General features: G+C 41.0%; 1 protein-coding gene across 1 annotated transcript in view; it reads left to right on the plus strand.

Moving 5' to 3' along the window:
• Nucleotides 1–25941, plus strand: part of THSD7A (thrombospondin type 1 domain containing 7A) — a 538075-nt gene that overhangs the window by 488899 nt on the left and 23235 nt on the right. Inside the window, exons 20-26 of the mRNA XM_025180361.2 lie at nt 1029–1182; nt 4162–4303; nt 5318–5433; nt 11896–12013; nt 17859–18004; nt 21903–22077; nt 25386–25559. Coding sequence (XP_025036146.2) covers nt 1029–1182; nt 4162–4303; nt 5318–5433; nt 11896–12013; nt 17859–18004; nt 21903–22077; nt 25386–25559 — 1025 coding nt within the window. The remainder of the gene's footprint in view (nt 1–1028; nt 1183–4161; nt 4304–5317; nt 5434–11895; nt 12014–17858; nt 18005–21902; nt 22078–25385; nt 25560–25941) is intronic.

Consider the following 25941-nt stretch of genomic DNA (forward strand, 5'->3'; position numbering starts at 1 on the left):
TCCACCCAGTCTGTAAATGTAAAACTGTGTAAAGAATGAATTTAGTAAAACAAAAACGTCCAGAAATCTCCCACAAAAGAAAGGAATTTCATCCCTTTTGGGATGAATACAAGAAAAGCTACCTTCCTTTTTGCCATCAACATATTAACTGTCATTGGAAAGCTAATTCTGGCAAATAGATTTTTGCAGATACAGTATCTCTATTGGGTGTGTTCATTTAAAATATTTTCAGACTGACAGCATGAGATCATCAGGCATACAGGAATTAGTAAAGTAATAGAATTGCAGTTTGAAAATATTGCAATGAAAGTGAAGGTTTAACAGTTGTGTAGAAACAACTGTGTTATGAATCTGCTCCAAGCAATTTTCATTAATCCTTGTCATGCCCCTTATTCTGGCAGTAGGTATGAGGGCTGGAAAGAGGAACCCTGTTTAGGCTGAAAATTCTTTGGAACAAGGGTTGTCCTCCATATTGGCTGGACAGTATTGAGCATAAATGAGCCCAGGTCTATTTGGGGCCTCTGAATACTAATGTGAGCAAAGCAAAAAGCTTTGAGGATATCAGTAGTGTAGATGGCAGTGTGTATCTGAATAAATCTATTCCAAACTGCAAAGTTTTATAAATATTAACAGAATAACCCTCATAACTAACTCTAAGAGGTAAGAAAGAGTTGTGCATTTTCAATGTACTGATGGGTAAAACAGTACAGAGAATTTGTGCACATTCTCTCCACAAGGCAGGATTAGAACATGGTGCTTTTCACGTGTCGATCTGAGCTTCAACCAATACACTGCACTTCTATCTCCAACAGATAAAAACTGGGGATATATTGACTTTTTCAAATTCTTTTGGGCTTTTTAATAGTTCATTATTTATTGGGATTGCATCACAGATGTCCAGATTTTGCTATTAGTATATTGCCCGTGGTTAAACTACTAAAATGCCACATCATTTTAATGTAATGGATGCATTTATTATAGAAAATCCATGGAAAATATGTTTTATGTATAGCCTTATATTTTTTTAGATGCATGCAAAACACAGTGGATGGTCCTTCTGACACTGTTGAAGACTACCTGTGTGACCCTGAAGAGATGCCTCTTGGTGCTAGGAGATGCATATTACCATGCCCTGAAGACTGTGTTATGTCTGAATGGGGCCAATGGTCTAGATGTTTTTTGGTAAGAAACGTGAATAATTTGACACTTGGGGTTTTGAGGCTATTTTATTTAAAGAAAGTAAGGGTATGTCTACACTACAACGTTAGTTCGAACTAATGGATGTTAGTTCGAACTAACTTTCATAGGCGCTACACTAGCGCTCCGTTAGTTTGAATTTAATTCGAACTAACGGAGCGCTTAGTTCGAACTAGGAAAACCTCATTTTACGAGGATTAAGCCTAGTTCGAACTTACTAGTTCGAATTAAGGGGTGTGTAGACCCTTAATTCGAACTAGTGGGAGGCTAGCCCTCCCCAGGTTTCCCTGGTGGCCACTCTGGCCAACACCAGGGAAACTCTTCTGCCCCCCTCCCGTCCCCAGACCCCTTACAGGGGCACGGGCTACCTACGGTGCCCGTGCCAGGTGCAAGCCTGCCAGCACCCAGCCAGCAGACCCTGCACCTGGCACGGATCGAGCCACCCACCCGATGCCCCCCAGCCCTCCCCCTCTTCCTGGGACCAGGCTGGCGGCTCCCGGGAGCTTGCCCGGGACCGCAAGAGGCGGGCACCTGCCTGGGCTAGTGCAGACATCGTGGATCTCGTCCACGATCTCCGCACTAGGCACAGGAAAGTGGCCGGCTAGGGCAGGAGAGCTGCCAGCCTGGCCACCCAGGAGCAGGTGTGCAAGAGAATCAAGGGGGTCCAGTGAGACCCCCGACCCTGAGCCCTGAGCTTACAATGGCCGTCCTGGGTCAGACCAAAGGTCCATCTAGCCCAGTAGCCTGTCTGCCGACAGCGGCCAACCCTAGGGACCCTGGAGGGGATGGACCGAAGACAGTGACGAAGCCATTTGTCTCGTGCCATCCCTCTCCAGCCTTCCACAAATCTTGGGCAGGGACACCACTCCTACCCCCTGGCTAATACCACTCCATGAACCCAGCCTCCATGACTTGATCTCACTTCCCTTTAAACTCTGTTCCAGTTCTAGCCTTCACAGCCTCCTGCAGCAAGGAGTTCCACAGGTTGACTCTTTGCTTTGTGAAGAACAACTTTCTGTTACTAGTTAGAAGCCTGCTACCCATTCCTTTCCTTTGGTGTCCTCTAGTCCTTCTTTATGGGAACTAATGAAGAACTTTTCTGTATGCACCCTCTCCACCCAACTCCTGCTTTTATAGACCTCTATCCTGTCCCCCCTCCATCTTCTCTTTTCTAAGCTGAAAAGTCCCAGTCTCTTTAGCCTCTCTTCATATGGGACCTGTTCCCAACCCCTGATCATTTTAGTTGCCCTCCCCTCTCCCAGCCTCTCTTTTCCCCTCTCCTACCTCCTTTTCCCAGTCTCCCCCAGTTTTGTTCAATAAAGACAGATTCCATTTTGGAAGACACGTTGTCTTTATTTTGTACATCAGGAAGGGGGGCTAGGGAAGGGTAAGTGGAAGGAGGTGAGGGAGGAATGGGGCACGAGCCCCCGATGGGGAGGACTGGGCTGGCTCTGCGGGCTTCTGGGGATGGAAGCTCTCCTGCAGCCCACAATTGCCCCCTCTCCCCAGATGGCAGCCTGCGGCAAGTGCAGCCGGGCTGATGGCCAAATGGTGCGATGTGCCCAGTGTGGGTAGTCCGGGCAATCCAAGCCAGGACTGCTTTGCAAGTGGGGCACCCCTGAGAACTGTCTGTCCGGGGTGGGGGTTGGGACCCTTTAAGCACAGCCCTCGGCTAGTCTGAGACAGCAGCTCCACGCTCTAAGTTCTTCTCTGATGCCCTGCCGGGACTGCTTCCGGCCATCCTTAAGCCCGGTTCAGGGTCCACTCTGTCTGGACATGCTAGTTCGAATTAGCAAAACGCTAATTCGAACTAGTTTTTTAGTCTGGATCCGTTAGTTCGAATTAGCTTAGTTCGAATTAACTAATTCGAACTAAGTTAGTTCGAATTAACGTTGTAGTGTAGACATACCCTAACTGAGGAGTTATTTTGCAGAGCTGTTACACTTAACAATCAACAGGCATGCAAATGATTGTAAGATCCTGATAACTACATTATTGGAAAACACGGATTGTTAGATATCCCTTCAAAAGGGCAGCTTGTCAGCATTTCTTCATTAAAAGCAGTTTTTCAAGAAATCTCTTCTTGATGCTGACAATTTCATGAGCTAGTGCCCTCTATTTTTAGGGAAGGTTAGTTTTGAATGAGTCAGTTTTGGCAATATCTACAGACCCCACATTTCTTAGACATTGCTCAATCTGGCTTCATTTCTCTCTAAAAACACAGTAGGAGCAGGTCTATCAGTAAACCCTACAACATAACAGCTTTGCTGGTGCAGTGCTTCACCAATGGGAGGGCTTCTCCCATTGGTGTAGGTACTTCACCTCTGCAAGAGGTGGTAACTGTTGAATGGGAGAAGCCCTCCATCAACACAATGCTGTCCACTCGGTGAGTTAGATCTATATATTTATGTTCCTCAGAGATGTGTGAGTGACCTAGTTATCATCTGTGAAGAGCAAAAGGCTGTAGGGTAAAGACTTAGATGAAATTAAAGATAGCTCAGTCCATCAGCCCTCTGTGTTTTGGCTGTCTGGAGTCTCAGGTGAGAATATGAAACCACAATGAGAATAAAAATGGGTTTCTTCAATTTCAGTAGCTTGGGAAATTGAAGCTACTCCTCAGCGTCTGTGTCCATGCACTGCAATTTATTGAGAGGCAGCTAATAATATGAAAGTTCAAATACTCAGTTGCTTTAAGGCAGCATCAACAAAATGTGAACTAGATAGGGAATTATTGAGGCATTACAGACGTAATTAGGTATTATTAATTCCTAGGTATTATCACCGAGATAAAACAGCAACTCACGCCTCCCATAAAATTAACAAAGAAAGAGTCCCTTCTAGGCAAAGTATAATGTTATTGTTTTACATTAGCATTTTGTAAAAAGGATGCTTAAAAGGCTGTTATGTTTGTAGGTGGAGAGATGGAACATATTAAAAACAATTGTTTTTGTTTTCCTTTTAAAGCCCTGTAATGGAAGTAATGTGCGTGAAAGGTCAACGGAGCTCCTAAGACAACCCGATGAAGGAAAGGCTTGCCCTGCTTCCACTGAGACAGAACCTTGCAGTCTGAACAAAAACTGTTACCACTATGATTACAATGTGACAGGTATTAGCTTTCTTATAATCTAACAATAGGCTGTAAAATATAAGAGCTGTACCTATTTTCACAATTTAGTACTTCAATAGCTAATCATTAATGTGTGGGTCAAGGTTGTTGTTTTTTTTTCTTGTTAGCACCTGGCTTTAAACTAGGGCTTATGATCCTTAATTCCTGATCCAACAGAATTACTTTAAAGAATCTGTTACACTCAGTCTTGATAAAGTTGCTCTCAGCATGTAGGAAAGAAGAGCTGGGTTGGCTAAGTGTAATGCTAACAGGTGGAACTGTACTGAAGACCTTTGGAGCTTAGTGTATGAGCCTCTGCCACTTGAGCTAAAAGTAAATTGGCTGTCAGCTAATGCTTAAGAGCAGACTCATTCTTTCTCTCTGTAAGTGGTTTAAGTGCTACTATATGGGTGGTACACCACACTCAATAGGTGTGTGGGTTGAATATCCTACAGCTCCTTCCCCCTAGAGTTGAAGTTATGGTCCGGACTCCTCTTTACAGGTAACAATAGCCATCATTTCCAAGGTGTTTCTCTTGTTAGTGAGACTCTCTGCAGTAGTACTGAAACTGTGTTAATAATGAAGTGGGTTTTCTATGTAAGAAGAAATAAAATACCTATCATAGGCACCCAGTGTGCCCAAAGTATAGGTCTTTCTGCTTCCATATGTTATCTGATGTGGTTTGTACAGTCTATAGTGTAAATAGTCAAATTGTTTGATGACTCAAAGAAAAAGCCTATTTCTCTGGCCATTATATATATTTGACTTGCCCAAAAGCCATGCAGATAAATACGGTATTTGATTTTTCAGAAATACATTGTGTCACTTAGTACCTAACAATGGTTGTTTCCAATGTGTCCTGCTAATGGGCTCCATGAGCTTCTGAATATGTAAAAAAAATATTCGGAGGGTATTTTTAGGCTATTTGAATTAAATGTATTATTCAAGTAATCAAAGCTTCATCAGAGATCAATTTCATTGACCTCCTGTCCTGATGGTCTTCTTTATTGCCAGACTGGAGTACGTGTCAGCTCAGTGAGAAGGCTGTCTGTGGTAATGGCATCAAAACAAGAATGCTAGATTGTGTTCGGAGTGATGGCAAATCAGTTGACCTGCGGTATTGTGAAGAGGTGAGTGGAGCTCTTTTCCCTTTGTGAGTAAACTCTTCCTAATAGCTTTAATTTATGCTGAACTGGCTGACCTGTGCTACATGTAGCCCATCTCTGACAGATGTTTCTCAACATTATTCATGGACCATTAAGTACCCCTTAGAATGAGGCTGTGTCATCACCTATGATTTCTTCATAAAAATTCCTCTGGTAGCATGTGTGCACCTACAAAGAGGTGCTGATTATATCCTAAAGGAAATGATTTCAGAACAATAAGCAATCATGGTGAATAAAGGTAATAGATCTTAATCAGAATGCAAATCATTCTAATTTGATGTGATTTCTGTGTAGTACCTTGGACAGCTGCCGATATCAATAATTTATTCAATGTGTTGCTGAACATGTGCCATGTGCCATAATGCAGCCAGGCTGAGTGCTAGCTTCTTGCATCCAGCTGCGTAAGATGAGAGACATTCAAGCTGTGTGGAAAAAAACCTGCAGCATTAACAAGGAAATGGAACTTCTTACATAAGCGTGTGCAGTGGAGTAATATTCAGCAGATGGATCACGTTAATTTTATGTAACTGTTTCATGAATCTGTTTTTTAAATGACTGCTCAAGGCAGGTAACACTATTGCTTCAGTCATTTCATGGGCCTGTTAAAGAAGACTGCATCTATTAATGATTGATGCTATGCAGATCATACCATGAAGGACTATGTTAAAAATACACCAAGGTTTGCATTATGGCAAAAGCTCCCTAGGTGTTCCAACTGAAAGTGACTGAGGTTGCTTCAACTCCCTAATGAAACAGACATGAAACCACCCAGGAAGTAGGAGACTAGGGTCACCTGTGAAGAGACCATATGTCCTCCATAATAGCTCAATTATATCAGCACCCCTTCCCCTTCTCCAAAGATCTTCCCTTGGTTGCAGCTGTTTCTCAAGACTCCTCTTGAAGGAATTGAAGGTTGCCAGTGATGGAGGGAGCCATGAAAAGGTGATACATACATTATATTTGAGAGAAAATCTGCCAGACTGGTGCTATGTGTATCTCTCCTGACCTGCCCACTCCTGAACCCCCAAGTTCTAAGCAAAGGATGCTGCAGTGAAGGCCACTAACATGTCATTTCTTCTGTGCACAAAGATTTTCTTTTGCACATAGATCTTGAGCAAGGGTGGACAAGTTACATCTCACGAGCCATATTCGGCCCACCAAGCCACCAGATCCAGCCCTTGGATAGCCTGCTGGGACTCTCGGGCATGCAGCAGCTGCTGATTTAAGTGCAGGTCTGCTCCATATGCCTCTCTGCTCTGGAGGAAGGGTAAGGCTTTATGTGATCATCCCACCTCCAGCCCAATCCTCAGCTCCTATTGTCCAGAAACAACTAGACAATAGGAACTGACCCCAGCCAATTGGCTGTAAACAACCAAACAATAGGAAATGAGTGATTGGCCTCGGGGATGGGGGCAGTGCAAGCCTCTTCCCCCTCTTGGATCTGAGAGTCACATGGAGGGAACAGCCTGCAGTTTTAAGCCATCTAGGGCTGCAGCAGGTAAGGAGCCCAGCCTGCTTTGGGAGTGCTGCAGGGCTGCTGGCTGGGAGACACTTAGGTAAGTGCCTCCCAGCCAGAGCCTACCTCTGGAACCTGTGCCCCTCACACACATCATCTCCTTTCCTCAGGTCACCAACCAAACCCTCTGCACCCCCCTGCTCTAGTCACAACTCCCTCCCCGACCCAGTACCCCCTCTTACGCATCTCCCCGAGGCCAGAATTCTATCCTGCATCCATATCCCCTTCCTGATTCTTCACCACAATCCCTTGACCCAGGTCACAACCCCCTCCTTCATTCAAACTCCCTCTAAGATCTCACACCATCTCCTGCACCCCAATCCCTTACCATATGTGCCTTTCTGCACCGTCCTATACCCTATACCTTCTCCACAGACAAGTGCAGCCCTTGACTACTTTCCAAAATCTTGGAGTGGCCCCCCACCAAAAATTATTTCCCACCCCTGATCTTAAGAATATGATCAGGCCTAATAATGTGACCATTTTCATGCCAGAGTCTCAGGGCAAAAAAAATCAACCCTTGGATGTCTTCCAGCAAGCCCCGGTGAAGTTAATGAAAGCTGTCCTGTGCATTAGAAGACCGAATTTGGTGCTCAAGATATTTTTAGGCAACTACCATATTGATTTTTATATAATGAGACATGGCATATGTTATAGGTCTGTCCATGTGAACATTTCAACAGAAAATGCCTTTCATGAAACAATAAGTAAAGTAACAATGGATTTCTTTTTTCATAAAGCTGTAGTTCTGCATCCTGCATTATAGATATGTGTGTATGTATCTACAAACTGTGAATGTGAGCAGTAAGCAGAGCAAATTATTGTTACTTTGTAAATGGAGATTTCATTGTAGAAGACTTGAACAGCTTTCCCCTAATTAAAGGGTGGGTGCTTCCCTAGTTAGACAGCAAGGACAATGGAGGCAGCTGAATAACCATTTCAAAAATTTCTAGCCTTGAGTGGCTAGCCAGCCAGAAGTCCTGGCAGCTACACCATCATTTACCAACAATTGCAGCAATACAATCCTACTTTGGTGGAAGAGGGCAGCATACAATTAACCACTAGTTTTTTAATTCAAGAAACAGAGTGTATTCACATAGTCTGTATTTACAAAGCCCTGATCCACTAACAGACTTACCATTCAAGCCCTTCTATTTGTTACATTTTATTGATGTAAGAAGTGGTGCAGCAAGGTCAGTGACTAATCCAGTAACTGTAGGGTAAGACCTGTTTACCTGATTAACAGGAAAACCAAGCTGTCAGAATCTTACAAGACCTTTCATTATAGGGGAGTGAAAGTAAACTCCATGTCATCAGAAGTGGGATTTAAGAAATTACAAAATTTCTGAGTACTATATGCTTTTTGCTAATCTAATTAAAAGTATTCTCTCTTATATTTTTATAATATGTATTACAGACAATGTAGTAAACCATTTTTAATTTCATTCCTTTAAATATGTATGGTATGGTGGTACGTAGCAGACAGGTGTCTGTGTTTGAATAATATTGCAGATTCATTAGTTATACAAAACTCATTCTAGGTTTATTTACCGATACATCAAAATTGGTAACTCGGAAATTGTTTTTACTTAAGGTAGAAGCAGAGAACAGAGATTAGAATATCTATTGCTAATCTGATTTCTGATTTGTCTTATCATCAGCCAAAATGTTACAGCTGCATATAACTACATTATCCAAGAGCACAATAAAACCTTATTTTACACTTGCAGAGCTGTCCGCATTATATCCAGATGCAAGCTTATACTCAGTAAATTCTGAAATTCCATCCTGATGTTATGCCAGTGGTTACTGTCCTAAAGCAGTCTATATGATTTAACATTAGTTTCAATCAGCTAAAGAAGTTATCCAATGATCCTGATTACTGCCAAGATAAATCAATTTCCAGAGCTTATTGTCAAGTCTCATGTTTCTGTGAATACTCTCAGAGAACTCTCAGAGAACACTAGTAGTGGATCACTTGGTCACTACCTACTGTAAAATTGGTGTGTGACAGAACTCTTGCGGCATTTTCCTGGGGCCCTTTAAAATTCAAATCACCTAATTCAGGCTGCCCCCACCACACCCTTTTTACATACCTGTGAGTTTATTGTTACTCATTTTCTCACGGTTACAAATCAGAAGACTTTGGAGACAAGCATTTTGTCTGTATGCGGGCCACTGGTCAGCCTTACATGATAGATCTCCAGTTGAAAGCCGACAAACATCTCTTGTTGATAGCGTGGCCCCGCCCCCAGCGCGCTGCACACCTTACAGCTGCAATTAGGCACCCGGCGCCTGATGGCAGCTGTAAGGGGTGCTATGCGGCCCCCGGGTGCACGGCACCCCTTACAGCTGCCATCAGGCGCCTCCCCCCCGTAGGTTGGCGCCCTGAGCAGCTGCCTGGCTAGCCCCCCCCCCCTTAAACGACCCTGAATACATATTCAGTACAACTTCAGTATTTGAAAATCATCAACAAGAAACCTCCTGTTATCCAACATTGGGCTATGTCCATTAGTATTTCCAGATAAGGGAAGTTTGTATATTCTTCCAAATGGTTAGCCAGCCATTATTTCCAGGTCCCAGAAGCTCAGAAGGACGTCTTCTACCAGAGAAAGGGAAGGAGAACAATGGATAAGTAGGAGAGAGTCACAGTCCTGATCACAAAGATCTTTTTGGCTTTCTCAGAGCTGGCTTTGCAGCATTTCAGCATACTAGTCTTGGGGAAGCCAGCCAACACTCTGTAATTTGGGCTCCGACTCTCTCCTTTGCTTCCCGCTGGGATATTGCTTTCTCTAGCTGCTGAAGTCCTGCTGAGCAGGCTAGCCTTGGGGAAGCCAGCCAGTTTTCTGTAATTGCACGGACTCGGCTCAGCAAGCTTTGAAGTCTGTGCTCAGAAGAACTGACCCTGTGTGCAAACTTCAAAGACTTATTGGCTAGTTTCCTGATTATCCAACTCTTGATTATCAAAAAGGTTTTCAGGTGTCCCCTGAGAGCTTTGGGTAATCAAGGTTACACTGCAACAGAGAGATACTAGGAATTCATTGGTTGATTCATAAAACAGAACAGAGGTCTCCTACCTCATTTGTCTCAGGAAATGACACTGCAAATGTAAGTCTAATGCCACCGGTATGTCAGGGTCAGAAAGCTACCATATGTGCAGTATATTGATAGAGTGCTTGTTAATGTGTCTACGTGATGATCTGTGCTATATATTTGACTGCAAAAGAGTGTTTCTTATTTCTGTTGCAAAGTCTACTTGCTGGTTTTATGTTCCTATCTTTTGCAGTCATTATTATAATGTGTTTCAAATTGTCTAGGTATCTTAAGAGATTTTCTATTTTTTTTAATTATATAGCTTCTGATGGATAGATCCTTATCTGTAGCCTTTTGGACTCACAGTCAATAGACCCAGACCCTCAAAGGTATTTAGGCTTTTATCTTCCATTGTTTTCAATGAAAGTTAGGCTTTTAAATACCATTGTGGATCTGAGTCTGAAAGCCACAGATAAAATTCAGTCCACTGCAATAAAGGAAAGAATTTGTCCCACTGGGATGTTGCAGACCTCTTTGATATTAATATTATTTCCTATCAGGTTTCACATCTGCTGCCTATGCTGGATCTGTCCCTTTCACTCACACTGGAGTTTTGCAGGATGCAGAGGTTACTGTAGCCATATGACTAGTTCTGTTGTCATTTCCATTAATTCTATTGCTATATATTGTCATTTGGAATCTCTAGAGTCTCTCTTCTTTCTCCCAGAAAAGGAGACTGGTCATGACAGCCATATAACAATTATCATATATAGAGTAGCCCAATGTCTGTGACTCTGTAATGCTGAAATGCTGGATGTTCCCTCTGGGCGGCGCTGTTGCCTCCCTGGCTGTTCCCTCTGGGCGGCGCTGTTGCCTGAGTCACGTCCTTCTCCTCCCACTGTGGTGCTCGGCTGACTTCTGCACTGCTCAGCTGGGCCACCGCGGGGGAGCAAGCGGTGCAAGCGGCGGTTTGGGTCCCGCAGTCCCCATGCAGCACGGGTGCTGCATGGAGAGCGCGGGGCCCAAACAGCTGCTTGCACTGCTTGCTCTCCTGCAGCAGCCTGGCTGAGTGGTGCAGAAGTCAGCCGAGTGCCACGGCAGGAGGCGAAGGGGGGCCGGAGCGGTGACGTGCAGCGTGACTGGCTCTATGCCATTTGGGCTCCGCAGTCCCCCGAGTGAGAGGCAGCAGGGGAGGAGAAGAGAAAAAGAGAGACAGAGAGAGAGGCAGGAGGCAGAGGAGAGCTGGGGGGGTGGGGGAGGCAGTAGAAGGAGAAGAGAGAGAGAGATGCAGCGAGAGACCTGAAAATCTTGTTGTTATGATGGGCTAATTGGCTAGTTTCAATATAATAAGCTCCATCATGAAGAACTACCTACTCAGAACATAAAACTTCCTCTTGTGTGCCATTGTTAAGGAGGGATTATATGGTTCAACTGTTGCAGCTGGTGAATTTGAGCTGAATAGCACCTATGTACTATCTACTCCTGCATTCTTTGTCTAGTAGATTCGTAATATTGCTCCCTTATTCTTTTATTTTTGACCAGTCTCTACATTAACATTTCAGAGCTGTATTCCTCCATCTTTGGGCCTGGATTCAGGAAATCATTCCTGTTTCTGAAGTGTGTTTAAGAACCTGCTTAAATCCCACTGAAGAAAATGGGATTCAGGCATTTGCTTAAGAGTTAAGCACAAGCTTAAATGCCCTTCTGAGCTAGGGCCCTAATGGATTAATATATTGTAGAGTTTTCTTTCTCTTTAATAATTACTACATCTTTAATCAAATGTGATTATCTCAAATTCACCCTGTTCTCAGTAGTATAGGCTAGGCTCGTGGGATAGACCACACTTTACACGCTAACAGTGGTGTTTCCTCTTTCAGCTTAGTTTGGAAAAAACATGGCAGATGAACACCTCCTGTGTGGTGGAATGTCCTGTGAACTGTCAGCTTTCTGACTGGTCTTCGTGGTCTGAGTGTTCTCAAACATGTGGCCTTACAGGTTAGTTGCTGTTCTTGGAATATATTTATGGCTGAGTTTTGTTTGTTTGTTTGTTTGTTTTTTAAGATCTGACACAACTCATATCAGTCTGCCAGGAATTTGAAGAGTAGTTAGTTAGAAAGATAATGAGAAGGCCCTAAATCTGGCTTATATTGCTCAGGCAAATAGCAGGCTTCAATGAGGCTATACATGGTTTAAGTGAAAAGGTTTTGACCCACACTGAAAAAAATTCTGATTCAATTAATAGACATCAGATATGACAAATGATACATGTCTTTGTCTGAGAAGTTTACTACTGTGCATATTAGATATAGATGTCCAAATGATGAGAAAGATAGTTTGACAGCTCTCAAAATTATTGAGATAAGAAAAGCAAAGTCATACCACATGGCTCTTGAAAGTTAAACCTACCATAACACACTTCTTTTTTTTATACCCAGAAAAGAGGAGCTTTTGCTTTCAATAGGCTAATATTTAAACTTCATTGTATTGTTTTTATATAGAATATAAACATAGAATAAAACAAATCACATATCAATACAAATACATGCATAAAATGGAAATAGCACATAAATAAAAAAATCACTGTCCATTATTTATAAAACCTGGGGGGAAAAAAAACAAGAAAACCTGAACCCAAACTGGTCATGCAGGACACCAATTATTAAAGTGATTAAACAGATAAATAAGTGAGACATAACATGATTATTGGGGTCCGCAATATACTAAAATGCTAAAGTACATAATAGTGTAACTAGAGATGCTCATATTTTTCTTATAGTTTCTATTTAATAAAGTCATTTTTCTGTTAATGGAGTAGTAGAGAGCTCATTAAACTGATCTGTATGTGTGAGGGATTTCCACTTTCTAAAATTATCTCTTTTGGCCTATAAAATAGTTACTGCTTCAATTTCTTAATGACAAGTGGAAATTCCAACTTCTCCAGCACCCCTAAAATACATAAGCTTGTAGAAAGAAAGATAGCAACACTTAAAATTTTTTGAGGGTACTGACTATGACACTCAGCAGCTCATCCATTGTTGACAATTATAAAGGATATGTGAAAGGTTGGCAGACAGCTGTTTGCATCTGTCTCAGCAGTCTGGCCTTAAATGAACATTCTAGGGTCTAATAGTACTTGTTTAATGTCTTTTTTTAGAAGAATTGCAAGGATAAAGAACATGAAGTAACTTTCGCATTAAGCCAGATATCCACTCAGGTTTCTGCTGTGATAGTAAGGCTAAATTATTTTCCCCTTTTGTGTTTGAGACTGAGATTGAGAGGGCAAAACATTAAAACACCTATATAATTCCTATATAGTTTTGTTTCCATTTTTCTTAACATGTTCTTCTAGAGGTGAGAGAGTTGAAAGAGACAAATTGTCTCTTATCCTTTCATGAATCCTTGAGTATAGCCTTTGAAGGAAGGCACTGTGGAAAGTGGTAGCTGATATGTCTTACATACATAACCTAAGGAAGTTTGTCTCAGTTCAAGGAGACATAGCCATTTTAGCACTGATCAAGCTAGTGCATTAAAAACAGTGTAGCCATGGCAACACAAGTGGCATCAGTTCTAGTCACCCTGAGTACAACCTGTCAGACATCCTTGGCACATATTTAGGGCAACTACCTCTCTCCCCTTCCCTCCCCCCACTACTCATACTGCCTTGGTGCACCATATTTTTTAGCATGCTAATTTAATAGCTCGTATGAGTATTTCTCCTCAAGCCAGGAATCACGCACCCAGCTTGAAATGTAAATACACAATGGCTGTGTCTACACTGGCACCCTTTTCTGGAAATGCTTAAAACGGAACAGTTTTTCCGTTATAAGTATTTCCAGAAAAGCGCGTCTACATTGGCAAGATGCTTTTCCGGAAAAGCACTTTTCCGCAAAAAAGCCCCGATCGTCATTTTCGCGATCGGGGCTTTTTTGTGGAAAAGACTGCTGTGCTGTCTACACTGGCCCTTTTCCGGAACAGTTTCTCCGGAAAAGGACTTTTGCCCGAACGGGAGCAGCATAGTTTTTCTGGAAAAACAATGACGATTTTACATTAGATCATCTTTGCTTTTCCGGAAAAGCAAGCGGCCAGTGTAGACAGCTCGCAGCTTATTCCGGAAAAGCAGCCGCTTTTCCAGAATAAGTGGCCCAGTGTAGACACAGCCAATATGTATACAGTTTTAACTACCCAGTCTTCAGGTACTTACTGATTCCCAGCTCTGCCTTCCTGTTTTTCCCTTTGATTTTCCATACACTCTGCTCCCTATCTCCCACCCCCCTTCTTTTTTCCTTTCTCCCTTCCCCTTCTCTCCTATTTATTGTGGGTCTGCACATCCTAAACTCATAACTCCGGTCATCTGAAGAAGTGGGCTGTGCCCACGAAAGCTTATGATGCCATCTACATGTTTTGTTAGTTTATAAAGTGCTGCCAGACCATTTGTTGTTTTTTCCTGTGCAGACTAACTCAGCTACCCCCTGAAGCTTCTGTATTTATATGTACGTGGGTATCTACCCCCACGATATATTAAAAATAGCAATATGATTTTATGGATGTTGTGATTCCTAAATATATCTATTTGATATTGCTAACACAGAGGATGTTGTTATGTATGGAGGCAGACTCATTGTGTATGAAAATAAAATACATTTTAGGTAGGTTTCTGTATACAGTAAACATTGTGTTATCTGGTCCTTTACCATCTGGAAACCTCTATACAATGGCATTTGTAATCTTTGTAGAACGTCTGATTATAGTCTAGTTGGTGAAGAGCTAGCAGGCTCTTTACCTATTCCACATGGTTCCCAGGAAACAGCAATATATCCTTGCTGCTCCTAGGCAGAGGAACAGCCATGAGGGGTTCAGAGTACAGTAATGTGCTTGCAGCAAGGTGTTGGGGGACAAGGAAGGGTTTGGGTTGTCGAATCTGGGCAGGTGTTCTCACCATGGGCAGCTCTCGACAGGCGGCCACCTGACCCTGCTGCTTCTGGCAGAGGTACAGCTAGGTGGATTTATGCGCTGCCACAGGCAGCACCCTTATAGCACCTATTGGCCATGATTCCTGGCCGATAGGAGCTGCAAAACCAGTGCACAGGGTACAGCTAGGGCAATGTCTAGCCACACTTCCGCAGACAGGTGGGTTACCATTTGTGGAGAGCTGCCCAAGGTGTGTGCCTCTCAGATTCAGCAATCTGTAATTCCTTCTGTGCTCTGACCCCATACTGTGAGCCACCTCCCACCCCCAACCAGAATTTTTCACTTATTGGAACCCACCATTCCCTCAGCATGCCAGATAAAAAATGTTTTTACTGTAATAACAAACCCTAGAACATAATAGTCTGATTAATTCTTCTTCCAGCCACACTAATATAAGCCAATTAGCTTTTGGAAAAGTTTTGCACAGTGATTGCATCATAGGCTCTAACCCTGTAGGTCAGAATTCACTTTCTTTTGTCTGTGGTCCTCTAGCTGCAGGAGCTTCAGTTTCAAAATGATGAGGATCCACTGACAAACCATTTTATGCAAAAATTGTTTCTGAGGTGAAGTTTCTTTTCCTGAAGTGGGACAGAATATCAAATTACCCATTTCACTGAAGCTGAGAACAGGAATGCAGGCCAGCTACCACAGAGAGAGTCCAGCTGCTCTACCTTAAAGTGACACCCACACCCAACCTGCTTTCTGGAACCAGATCCAAGAGCTAGAGATGTGCTCCCTGTCTGGGACCTAGGGAGAGCCAGGGAGGCAGAGCACCCTGAAGCTTTGTTTGTGTACCCTAAAGCTAGGGGGAAAACAATGTTTGAGAAAAGTTGAATCAAATTTGTACAGGAATAATGAAACGTTTCATTCTGACACGTTGGCATTTTCTGAAAAATCTTAATTAAGCAGTTCTGTGCCCACTTTGGGGAGATTGCTACAGTTCATAGCATAGGCCAGTTACTGTAGGAGTAGCATTTGTTTCTTGATAGATGAGTACTGGGAATTACTTCCAAATTCATAGTAACAAATTTAATTAAAAATAGATAGGTGGCAGGGGATGTCCCATTTAATCCTATGAAGTTTTGAAGATCAGTATAGTGCATTGTGGCACATTACAAATCTGAATATATCAGGTAGGGTACTTAACTTTAATGTTATACTCTTTTTGCTTGGTGGTTGGTTGTGTTTTAACAGTGTTATGCATTTTGGGTCAATGCGTGTATTTATTTGCATTGAAGTTAAAACCACACAAATATGCAGGTTTAATGGAACTTATTGCAAACCCCTAGCTATAGAGGAGCTACTAATGATCACAATGCATGATAAAAAAAAATTCTTGTGGCTTCGCTCTATCATCTGTCTCAGGGTGCGTCTACACTGCAGAGCTTAACTCAAAATAAGCTACGCCAATTTAGCTACAGCAATTGCATAGCTTAACTTGAAATAGCTGATTTCAAAATAGGGAGTGTCTACACAGCACTTACTTCAAAATAGAGCACTCTTCCTCTGACTTCCCTTGTTCCTCATACAATGAGGTTTACAGGAGTCGGAGTAAGAAGTCCTCCAGCTTGATAGTATTTTGACACTATTTTGAAATAACTCTAGTTATTTTGAAATAGTGTTGCAGTCTAGACATACCCTTAGTAATAAAGTCTAATATAAGCTTGGTATTCACCAAAGAAGAGAGAAACAGAATCAGCCAAAAAGTTGACTAAATACAAAGTCTTCATTCCATTATATAACTGCTTGAAATAGAATCTAGTCCTCAAACAGGCCTGAGTAGTATGTCACCCTCAATTGAACAGAAGATTAATGTCAGTTAAACCTATTATATTTTAATTTTATTTACATCTAGGTGAAATATGTTCTGTTCCTTTCAAATTCTCCATCATAATAAAACACAGGAAAACAAAGAAGATAAGTGGCAAGATCCCTCTGCTTTCTGAATTTAGACAACAAGCATCTTGTGAATCTGATACACTTGATCTTATACAAATTTAATACAAGGAATTTTTTGTGGATTAGATATGTTTGTCATTCCTTCCTAGAAGCACTACTCCAGAACTTTGGAGAGCCAAAAGTTCCTCTCTCAACAGAGCTGCTTAGAACAAAGTATCAGATCAGGAAAGGATGCCTATTTTTTCCCTGTATCTTAACCAGAGGGCTACGTCTACACTGGTATGATTTTCCGAAAATGCTTTTAACTGAAAAGTTTTCCGTTAAAAGCATTTTCGGAAAAGCACGTCTAGATTGGCAGGATGCTTTTCCGCAAAAGCACTTTTTGCAGAAAAGCGTCCGTGGCCAATCTAGACGCGGTTTTCCGCAAAAAAGCCCCGATTGCCATTTTGGCAATCGGGGCTTTTTTGCGGAAAACACTACTGTGCTGTCTACACTGGCCCTTTTGCACAAAAGTCTTTCAGAAAACGACTTTTGCCCGAATGGGAGCAGCATAGTATTTCCGGAAAAGCACTGACGATCTTACATGAGATCGTCAGTGCTTTTCCAGAAATTCAAGCGGCCAGTGTAGATAGCTGGCAAGTTTTTCCGCAAAAGCAGATGATTTTGCGGAAAAACTTGCCAGTCTAGACGCAGCCGAGAAGTATTATTTATATGCATTACAGCAGTAGCCTTATTCTCTAAGCAAGCATCTCATTGTGCTCGGACTAGTACATGCACATTGCAGAAAATAAGTATCTCTGAGAATTTACAATCCACACATCAAATAGGTCACAGCAGATTCACTGCGCAGTCCACTGCATTAGGTAAAAATAATGATAACATAAAGCTTGTCACAGACTGAAACAAGACCATTTTGATGAATAAATATATTTAACCACCTCACAGTTGCTCTTTCTCTCTCTCTCTTTTAAAGGAAAGATGATACGAAGGAGGACAGTAAATCAGCCTTTCCAAGGTGATGGGAGACCTTGTCCATCTCAGATAGAGCAATTCAAACCCTGCCCAGTAAAACCTTGTTATCGATGGCAGTATGGCCATTGGGCTGAATGCAAAGTTGAGGTAAAGGCAGAGATGGAGATTTGAAATTATTCCATTTGTTACATCCAGCAATATTTGTGAAATATATGTATATAATCAACTTACAAAAATGGTTGTGCGTGTACACATATATAACTATGTGTGTGTGTGTGTATATGTGTATGTGTATATATGTGTGTGTGTGTGTGTGTGTGTGTGTGTGTATATAATCGTATATATACATATTTGTGATATGTACATATCAACTTACAAAATGGTTCAGCCATTTTATCTAAATCTGTATATTCGAGAGCATCAAGTGACTGCCATTGGAGTCCATAAATGCCATGCCAACAAGTACCACTGTTTGCTCTAGTTATTCCTGTTCAAAGTATAGAGACAAATTCTGGCATAACACTGTGGTAACTTAAATGGTTTGACACCAGCCTATCTGGGAAAAAGCTCTGTCCAGAAAAGGTTTTCACTGACGATATTGCCACAGTTTTAATTAGTATAAATGTTCAAACTGTAGCTCCCCTGGTTCTAAAAAGGAGGAACCAGCAGAGCATTCTCTGGGAAGGGACTATGGCTCTGTCACTTGCTTCTCTGAAATAGTCTGAATGATTAATTGTTGTTGTCTTGTTAGGAGTTGAGGAGGGCATTGATGGGGGTTTTGTGGGAGAGTTTGTACATGCTGAGGTACAATGCAGACCAATGGGGTTGGGGGAGGGGCAGTGTCACTTCTGTTTTGAACCCGTGAGTGTGTCTCAATGTCTTGCTAAATTAGCTCCCACCTGGGTCGCTTACAAACAACCTCCAACTATTCAAGTTGAACCCTGTCCCTAAGTGTCTATGTGTAATTGCAACCTGCCATCCACACTTGGATTGCACTCTGACTTTTACTATTCTTGGTTATTATGCACAGTGACCAGTGTTCCCTCTAACATTTTCTATCCTTGGGCATGTTGAATTTTCTTTTGGGTGGGTTGAAATGTCATATGTGCAATGCCAGTATTGAGGTTAGTTGTGGATGTGCACCACCAACACAAATAAACATATTTTTGTCTGTATTACTGGTGCACATCCACACGCTACCTCAATATTGGCATTGCACATAAGAAATATATGTTGTTTATATGTTTTTATATATATATATATATATACACACACACAACATTTAAACAGTCCATAGGTGTGAAGAAAATATATTAAAACAAGGGGCAGTTAACAAGGAGCAATGCTTATGATATTTAATATGAAATTAAATAAAAAGAAAATTAACACTACCTTTGTAGTACACGTATCACCTTCCTTTCTAATAACTCAAGTTAGTAAACATACCACACATAGTTCAGCTTTAAGATGCTAAACAAATCTATGATTTAATTAGAAATAGTCATTCTTTCATAGCAAATGCTAATACAATATTTAATGACACCGGGAAAGAGAATAAAAGACGTTTACTCAAGCTTATACAGTTTCTCTGGAGAATGTTTAGGATCCATGCTATACAAGAACAAGTGAAACAGAGACCTGAAAAAAACAGATAAAAGTTTTCATGGTTTGAAACTTTCACCTTGTGTGTGTCATCAGCTCAAAGAGTAGAAACCCCAGAGAAAATTAACACATGGCTTCAGGTTTTGTAGACAGATGCATGTTTCAAAGAGCTTGCAAATAAGGCTTTGTCCTACAAAACATCTAACACCATCCCTAGTATTTGCAGCTTCTGAGTCATAAGAGCCAGAACTCTACCACACAGCAAAGATCTGGCCTTAATGCAATAGAATTTTACCATGTATTAATTAGTAACGCAGGATTTTTAAAAAATCATTAAGATCAAGATTTAAATATCTGTAACACTCCAAAAAAATTCTGTTAAAAGAATATTTTTCTTACCTAAGCCATTAACACCTGTGTAAACTTTGTTTGAAATGTAATCATGCAAATGTCTTGGCGCACGCACACACACACACACACACACACACACACACACACACACACACACACACACACACACACACACACACACACACACACACACACACACACACAATGCAGCCTGCTTTCCTCTCCTTTTCCCTCATCCCCACACCAACCCAACCAGACAGAGAGAACTGCAATCAGGACTGCAACAGAAAGACACCCCAAACAAACTCACCTTCACCTCACTGAACAGATGCCACCCACCCACTTCTTCCACCTACAACTTTGCAATCTGCTCCCCCCAGCCCAGCTGGGGCTGGGATAAAATCCTGCTTTTCAGACGTGCAGGCACCAGCAGTCTAGGTAGGAGTTAGGACAGGATAGCTAGCACTAACAAACTCTCTATCCCTCTTCCACTTCACCCCAGGACACATAGCACAAACTCCCCCTTGCCTCCCCCTCACCCCAATGCCAGCACTCACCCTCCCTTTCCTCTACCTACCTCATGCCATCAACTCCCCTCCACCTCCCTTCCCACCCCAGGAGGTTTGAGGAAAGTGCTGGGTTTCCGCCTCTACTTCCACTCTTAGCACAGATGAGACTCTCCAAACTTCTTGCCTCCTCTCCCCCAACTACTTATTCCCTCCTTCCCTCCTCCTTATTTCTCCTACCTACCTGCTCTTTGAGTTCCTCCCTCTGAAGCAGGCAGCTCCGTTTGAAGCTGCTCAGATGACTCTTCCTCCAGCCCGTAAACTGAGCTCCTTGCCTGCACAGGAGTTCTGAGGTTCTGAGAAGGGATCAGTAAATAGCTCTGCAGTTGTGCAGCCGTGCACCTTACAAGGACTTAGATGGTGATCACAACATGATTACTCTGGGATTTTCCACAAAAAAATGTGTGTGTTGTACTGGTCAGCACTCTCCCGGACAGTCAAAATATACCAAATTCATCATTCCTTTAATATAATATTAAGAAGTGTATTTAGAGTTACACAGACACTTAAGGATTATATAAAACATTAAAAGAAGTTTTTAAAGTACAGAGAGAGAGAGCTTTCAAGTGAGTACAAGAAATGAGGCACACAAGTCAGAAATGGTTACAAAAATAAAGACAAAATGCTTTCTATTGCCTAACAAGCTATATTTGATTCAAGCAAAGTTTCTCACCACATGCTTCTAAAAGCATTACTGACCAAATTCTTCAAGTTGGGGGCCCTCCCTCAGAGTCCAGTGGCTGTTTTCTGTGTGTTCTGAGGTGCAGAAATGAGGTTGGCAGGGAAAAAGAAAGATAAGGGTATTTAGGGGGTGTTTTCCCCTTGTTTTTATTGTTTTTAATCCCTCTTTAAAAATAATTTCCCAGCTAAGACAGGCCATCAGCTGAAGGAAGGAGCATTCCCTGCTGGGCTTTTTCACCTGTGTGAACTATATGTTTTTTCCTGCCCCCCCCCCCCTTTCTGCTTGATGACTCTGTTTAGTACTTAAATGCAAATTAAGAAAAGCATACACTCTTTTGTTCAACACAGGTTTGTTTGAGCATGTTAGTGCTGAAAGAATATATATTTTAACATAATAAAGGGGAAATATATAACTTCACGAATAAAGTTGCTTAACACATTATACCATATGATATTACTGCTCAGCAAGTTACGAGTTTTCAAATGATACCTCATAAAGCATACCTTGTAAAAAGTTTAGTATAGTGTGTAGGGTGTGAACACAGGTGTGAATATGGTCAACCCAGTGCGATAAGGTATTTTTATCTTGTTTCAATTTACTGGATGATTAATTTGATTTTGTTGTGTGTAAGTCATTCTGCTGTAGCTAATTCCTTGTAATGATTGATGATTTAAATAACTTGAATCATTATTACTGTTTATTATTTCAGTTTAAATAATTGGGCAAATACTAATTATTCTTTTAATGACATCCACTTGTTTCCATTTAGAAGTGTCTTTCCCTATCTGAGTCATTGAATGACTTTTTTTTCTATGCTACATTTATGCATCCCCTTCCTTTCCAGGATGCACAGTGTGGAGAGGGGACAAGAGTCAGGAACATTTCATGTGTGGTCTATGATGGATCCAATGAAGATGTTGGCAAAATAGTAGATGATGAATTCTGTGGAGAAATTGAGCCTACTGTTGATAACAATAAGAAAATGGTACTTGAGGAAACCTGCACACTACCCTGTCCAGGTAACAAACTTGTTCAGATATATGTTGTTGCATTTCAAGATTGGTCAACCTGATATGGCCTACAATACAAAGAAAAAAAGATGATTAGCCACAGGCTGTGAAGTCTTTATGACATTTGCCTATTGAAGGAATTACTTTTTATTAGTAGTTTCACAAGAGTGACCATACTTTGTGATAAAACAATGACTAGGAAAAGGAATACATAAATTTACAAATGTTTTAAAAAATGTTTGGCATAGAGTATCCCAATTAGAATTTTACTTTTCAACAACTGGCACAAAAAAAGGTGTTATTTTACTCCACAGAAAATGAAATGGTAATGTGAATATGAGAAGACTCCATTTCATAGATATTTAAATAAAAGACTGACCAAAAGATAGAGGGCTTAGTGTTTAAATGTTCCTTTTAAGCATGTGAACAGCTTTTTCTATTAAATTAAATCAGGGTCTAATACTTTTGGTTGTTTTTAATGGAGTTGAGGAAATAGCCCAAGGAGGTTTAGTGCTTGCTTACATAAAATTACACTGTGATAAATGAATGTGTGATCCCTGAGGAAAATATTGTTGTTCGTCATCCTTCCACTTTCAACAAATGCATGACACCCACATTTACTCAACAGACTATATAAAAAAGGAACTGTTGTGGTTTGTCAGATCTGTGACCCTCATATTGAGAAGGATTAGGAAGAAGAGACCATAACAACTGTTAAAGATGAACTGCTACAGTTTTTCTGAAAATTAAAAACCTGTTAGTAAGTTCCAAAAAGGAGGAGAGGCAAGATTGTAGCTGTTGTTAGTAAAGTAATTAGTGCTTTATTTTTAGATTAGCTCCTTCAGTTCTCAAGAAATTTCAGCTATAGATGTCCTGTTTTCTCTGCCAAATCAAGTCTCATCACAACTATCTATTCCATACCAAGCCTGCATGTTCATTCTTTCACATATATTCATTCTTTCACAACTCTTTCAAATCCATTCCTTTTGCACAAAATTTAGTGTATCAGTCCAAAGGTGCAATTTTCTAGAAATCTTTTGAGCCATTTGAGTTATAAGAGGTGCAGTAATGTTTTGTATCCATCTAAAAGTGCAATTAGGTATTTCATTGACATAGCATTTTTCATCCCAAAGACTCCTGCACCACTTCTCAAACAGTATGTCTGAAACCATGGGCATAAGTACCATTCCCTTGAATGAGAGCAAGCAGACAGCTGATATGGCAGGGATTTTCAACCAAGCGTACGGGAAGCCCTGCAGATACACTGAAAGATCTCTAGGAGCACATCAGCTTATCTAGATATTTGCCTAGTTTTATAACAGGCTACATGCTAGCAACATCAGTACAAGCAAAAATTCCATACGATGACTTGCTTATACTGCTTTATATACTACATAAGTAATTCTCAAACTGTAGGCAAGCTCATTTTAATGAGGTCACCCAGGCCAGCATCATACTCACTGGGGCCCAGGGCAGAAAGTCGGGACAGGACTGGACAGGACGTACAGGACTGAAACCCCAAAGCCTGAGTTTTTTAAGTGAGATAAAATTTGTAGTTCTCAAGGCAAGTCATACTCCTGAAAGAGGTACAATAGTTTCAAAATACTGAGAACTACTGATATAGAGCACCCAAGATAATAGGAGAGATTTTGACCAGTGATATCACTACTTTTACTAAAAGTCTCGTTAGCCTCAGTACAGAGACACAGCTATAGGTTTCCCAAATTTAATATTTTAATTAATGAATTATGTATTGTCAACACACAATTCTGCATTCCAATAGAAAATGGATATTAGATACGCCATTTTGTAATACATTTAACAAACAAAATAAATTAAAGAAATTTAGCTGTTTATTGCTCAGCCTTTAAGTTTTGCTGAACAATGACCTTTGGTTGATCAACCTCACATTTAGCCAAGGAGAATAACTACCCTGTGGGGATATGCTAATTGTACACTCTAACTAAGGTTTCCAAAAATCACTTCCTGCTTTCCGATTATACATACATCAGTTGTTCAATAATTCATTTCTTTACATGATTTCTTAATGTCAGCAAATAAAATTCCTTCATTAATTAGTGAGCTGGTCAACACGGTGCTTATTATATTTTTTGTCAGCATAATGTAAGATACCATGAATTTTTAATAGTCTTTTTGCTGAAATAATTAAAGCTAAAGAGGCTCATTTATGAGTCTTTTTGTGGTTTAATTTTCTAGACACCTTTTACCCAGCAGTATTAGCAAAATTACCTTTACACCATGCTGCAGATTAGTATTCTCCAGGCTGTTGTGCAAATTAATGTTTGTTTGTGTGATTTTATTCCTTTGTTTTCAACCATAAGCTAATCATAAGCTAATCCTACCATCATGGAATTTAGAGAAGGTATTTTAAGCCACTCATGCTATTCTCATTTATTACAAGGAATGTTCCTCACAGTAAAAGCTTTCTCCGGTCTACTTCCCTAATACATTTAAATCAGGGGTGGGAAACCTCAGGCCCAAGGGCCAGATGCAGCCCCCCCCCCCCCAGCTTCCCCGGATCTGGTTCTCGAGGCTCAGGGCTCCCCTGCCCAGCACTGGGGAGCTTGTGTTGGTGCTCCAGCCGCCCACTGCGGGTCTGGAGCACACAAAATCTACTAGCCTGCCCTCTACCTCCACTCCCGGCTCTGGAGTGCAAGGGGAATGTGAGACGTGTCTTTCTCCTTCTCAGTTAGGGGTCACATCAATGAGGGTTTATTTGTTTTTTATTTTGTTTCTCACTTGTGTGTGGTCCCCATCTGATTTTTCTGTGGGTCAGTGGCCTCTGACCCAAAAAAGGTTCCCCATCTCTGGTTTAAATAATAATGGCTCTACTTACTTCAAGTGCAGGAGAATGAACAAGAATTTACCTTATCTTTCCAATTGGCTATCTACAAATTGTCACCTTCTCCGTTTATAGAAAGAGAAGTATATAATGAAGATAATGTGGAAAATTGGGTTGGAACACAGCATGCAGTACCTCTTCACTTTCAGAAACTGAAAACGAGAGCAACTACTGCTATGGAAATGCTACTGGTGCTTGGAATGCTCTGGCATAAATAGGATTTTGTAACACTTCAGTTTCCTTGAAGAATCTTTTCTTTTGTACAGAAATTAAAATATAGGTAACAGAACACCAACTTTTCATAGGATAAAGATAATTATGGTTCTAGTGTGTTTTAGTAATTAATAAGGGAGAATATGATTTGGATCAGAACTTTCTATGGCATTTACTGGTAGTATTAAAAACTTCTCTAGTATCAACTCTTCAGCTTTGTTACATCCTTGTTGTTGGACAGGTGATTGTTACTTGAAAGAGTGGTCAGAATGGAGCCTTTGTCAGCTGACCTGCGTAAATGGAGAAGATCTTGGCTTTGGAGGGATACAGGTCAGATCCCGGGCAGTGATCATTCAGGAATTAGAAAACCAACACCTGTGTCCGGAACAGGCTTTGGAAACAAGATCATGTAATGGTGAGTATCAAAACATAGAAAGTAGGTGACCACCATTGTAATGTAGATGCATAGGACTGCTTCTTTGCCAAATTTTGGTTGTGAGATTGAAAAATGTTGTAAATGTTAATAATTGTGTGAACCGCTGCTTTGTAACTTCATCCAAAAACTTCACAAATTTATGCCAATCTCCTGTTAAATTTTAATTCTAGATTTAGTTCTTAAATTTCATGGTAATTTTTTCCAAAAATGTTTTTCATTCTTTCCTCAATAATTCACTTTCATTTATAACAAAATTTACTAACCAGTAGCATCTCTGCCTCAATGTTTAATAGAAATGAAAACAAATCAAAATTCACTATATTCTCTCATTCTCCTTGTACTATTATTTTTTATTAATTGA

This window comes from Pelodiscus sinensis, chromosome 2, assembly GCF_049634645.1.
Source record: "Pelodiscus sinensis isolate JC-2024 chromosome 2, ASM4963464v1, whole genome shotgun sequence".
Classification (NCBI taxonomy): Eukaryota; Metazoa; Chordata; order Testudines; family Trionychidae; genus Pelodiscus; species Pelodiscus sinensis.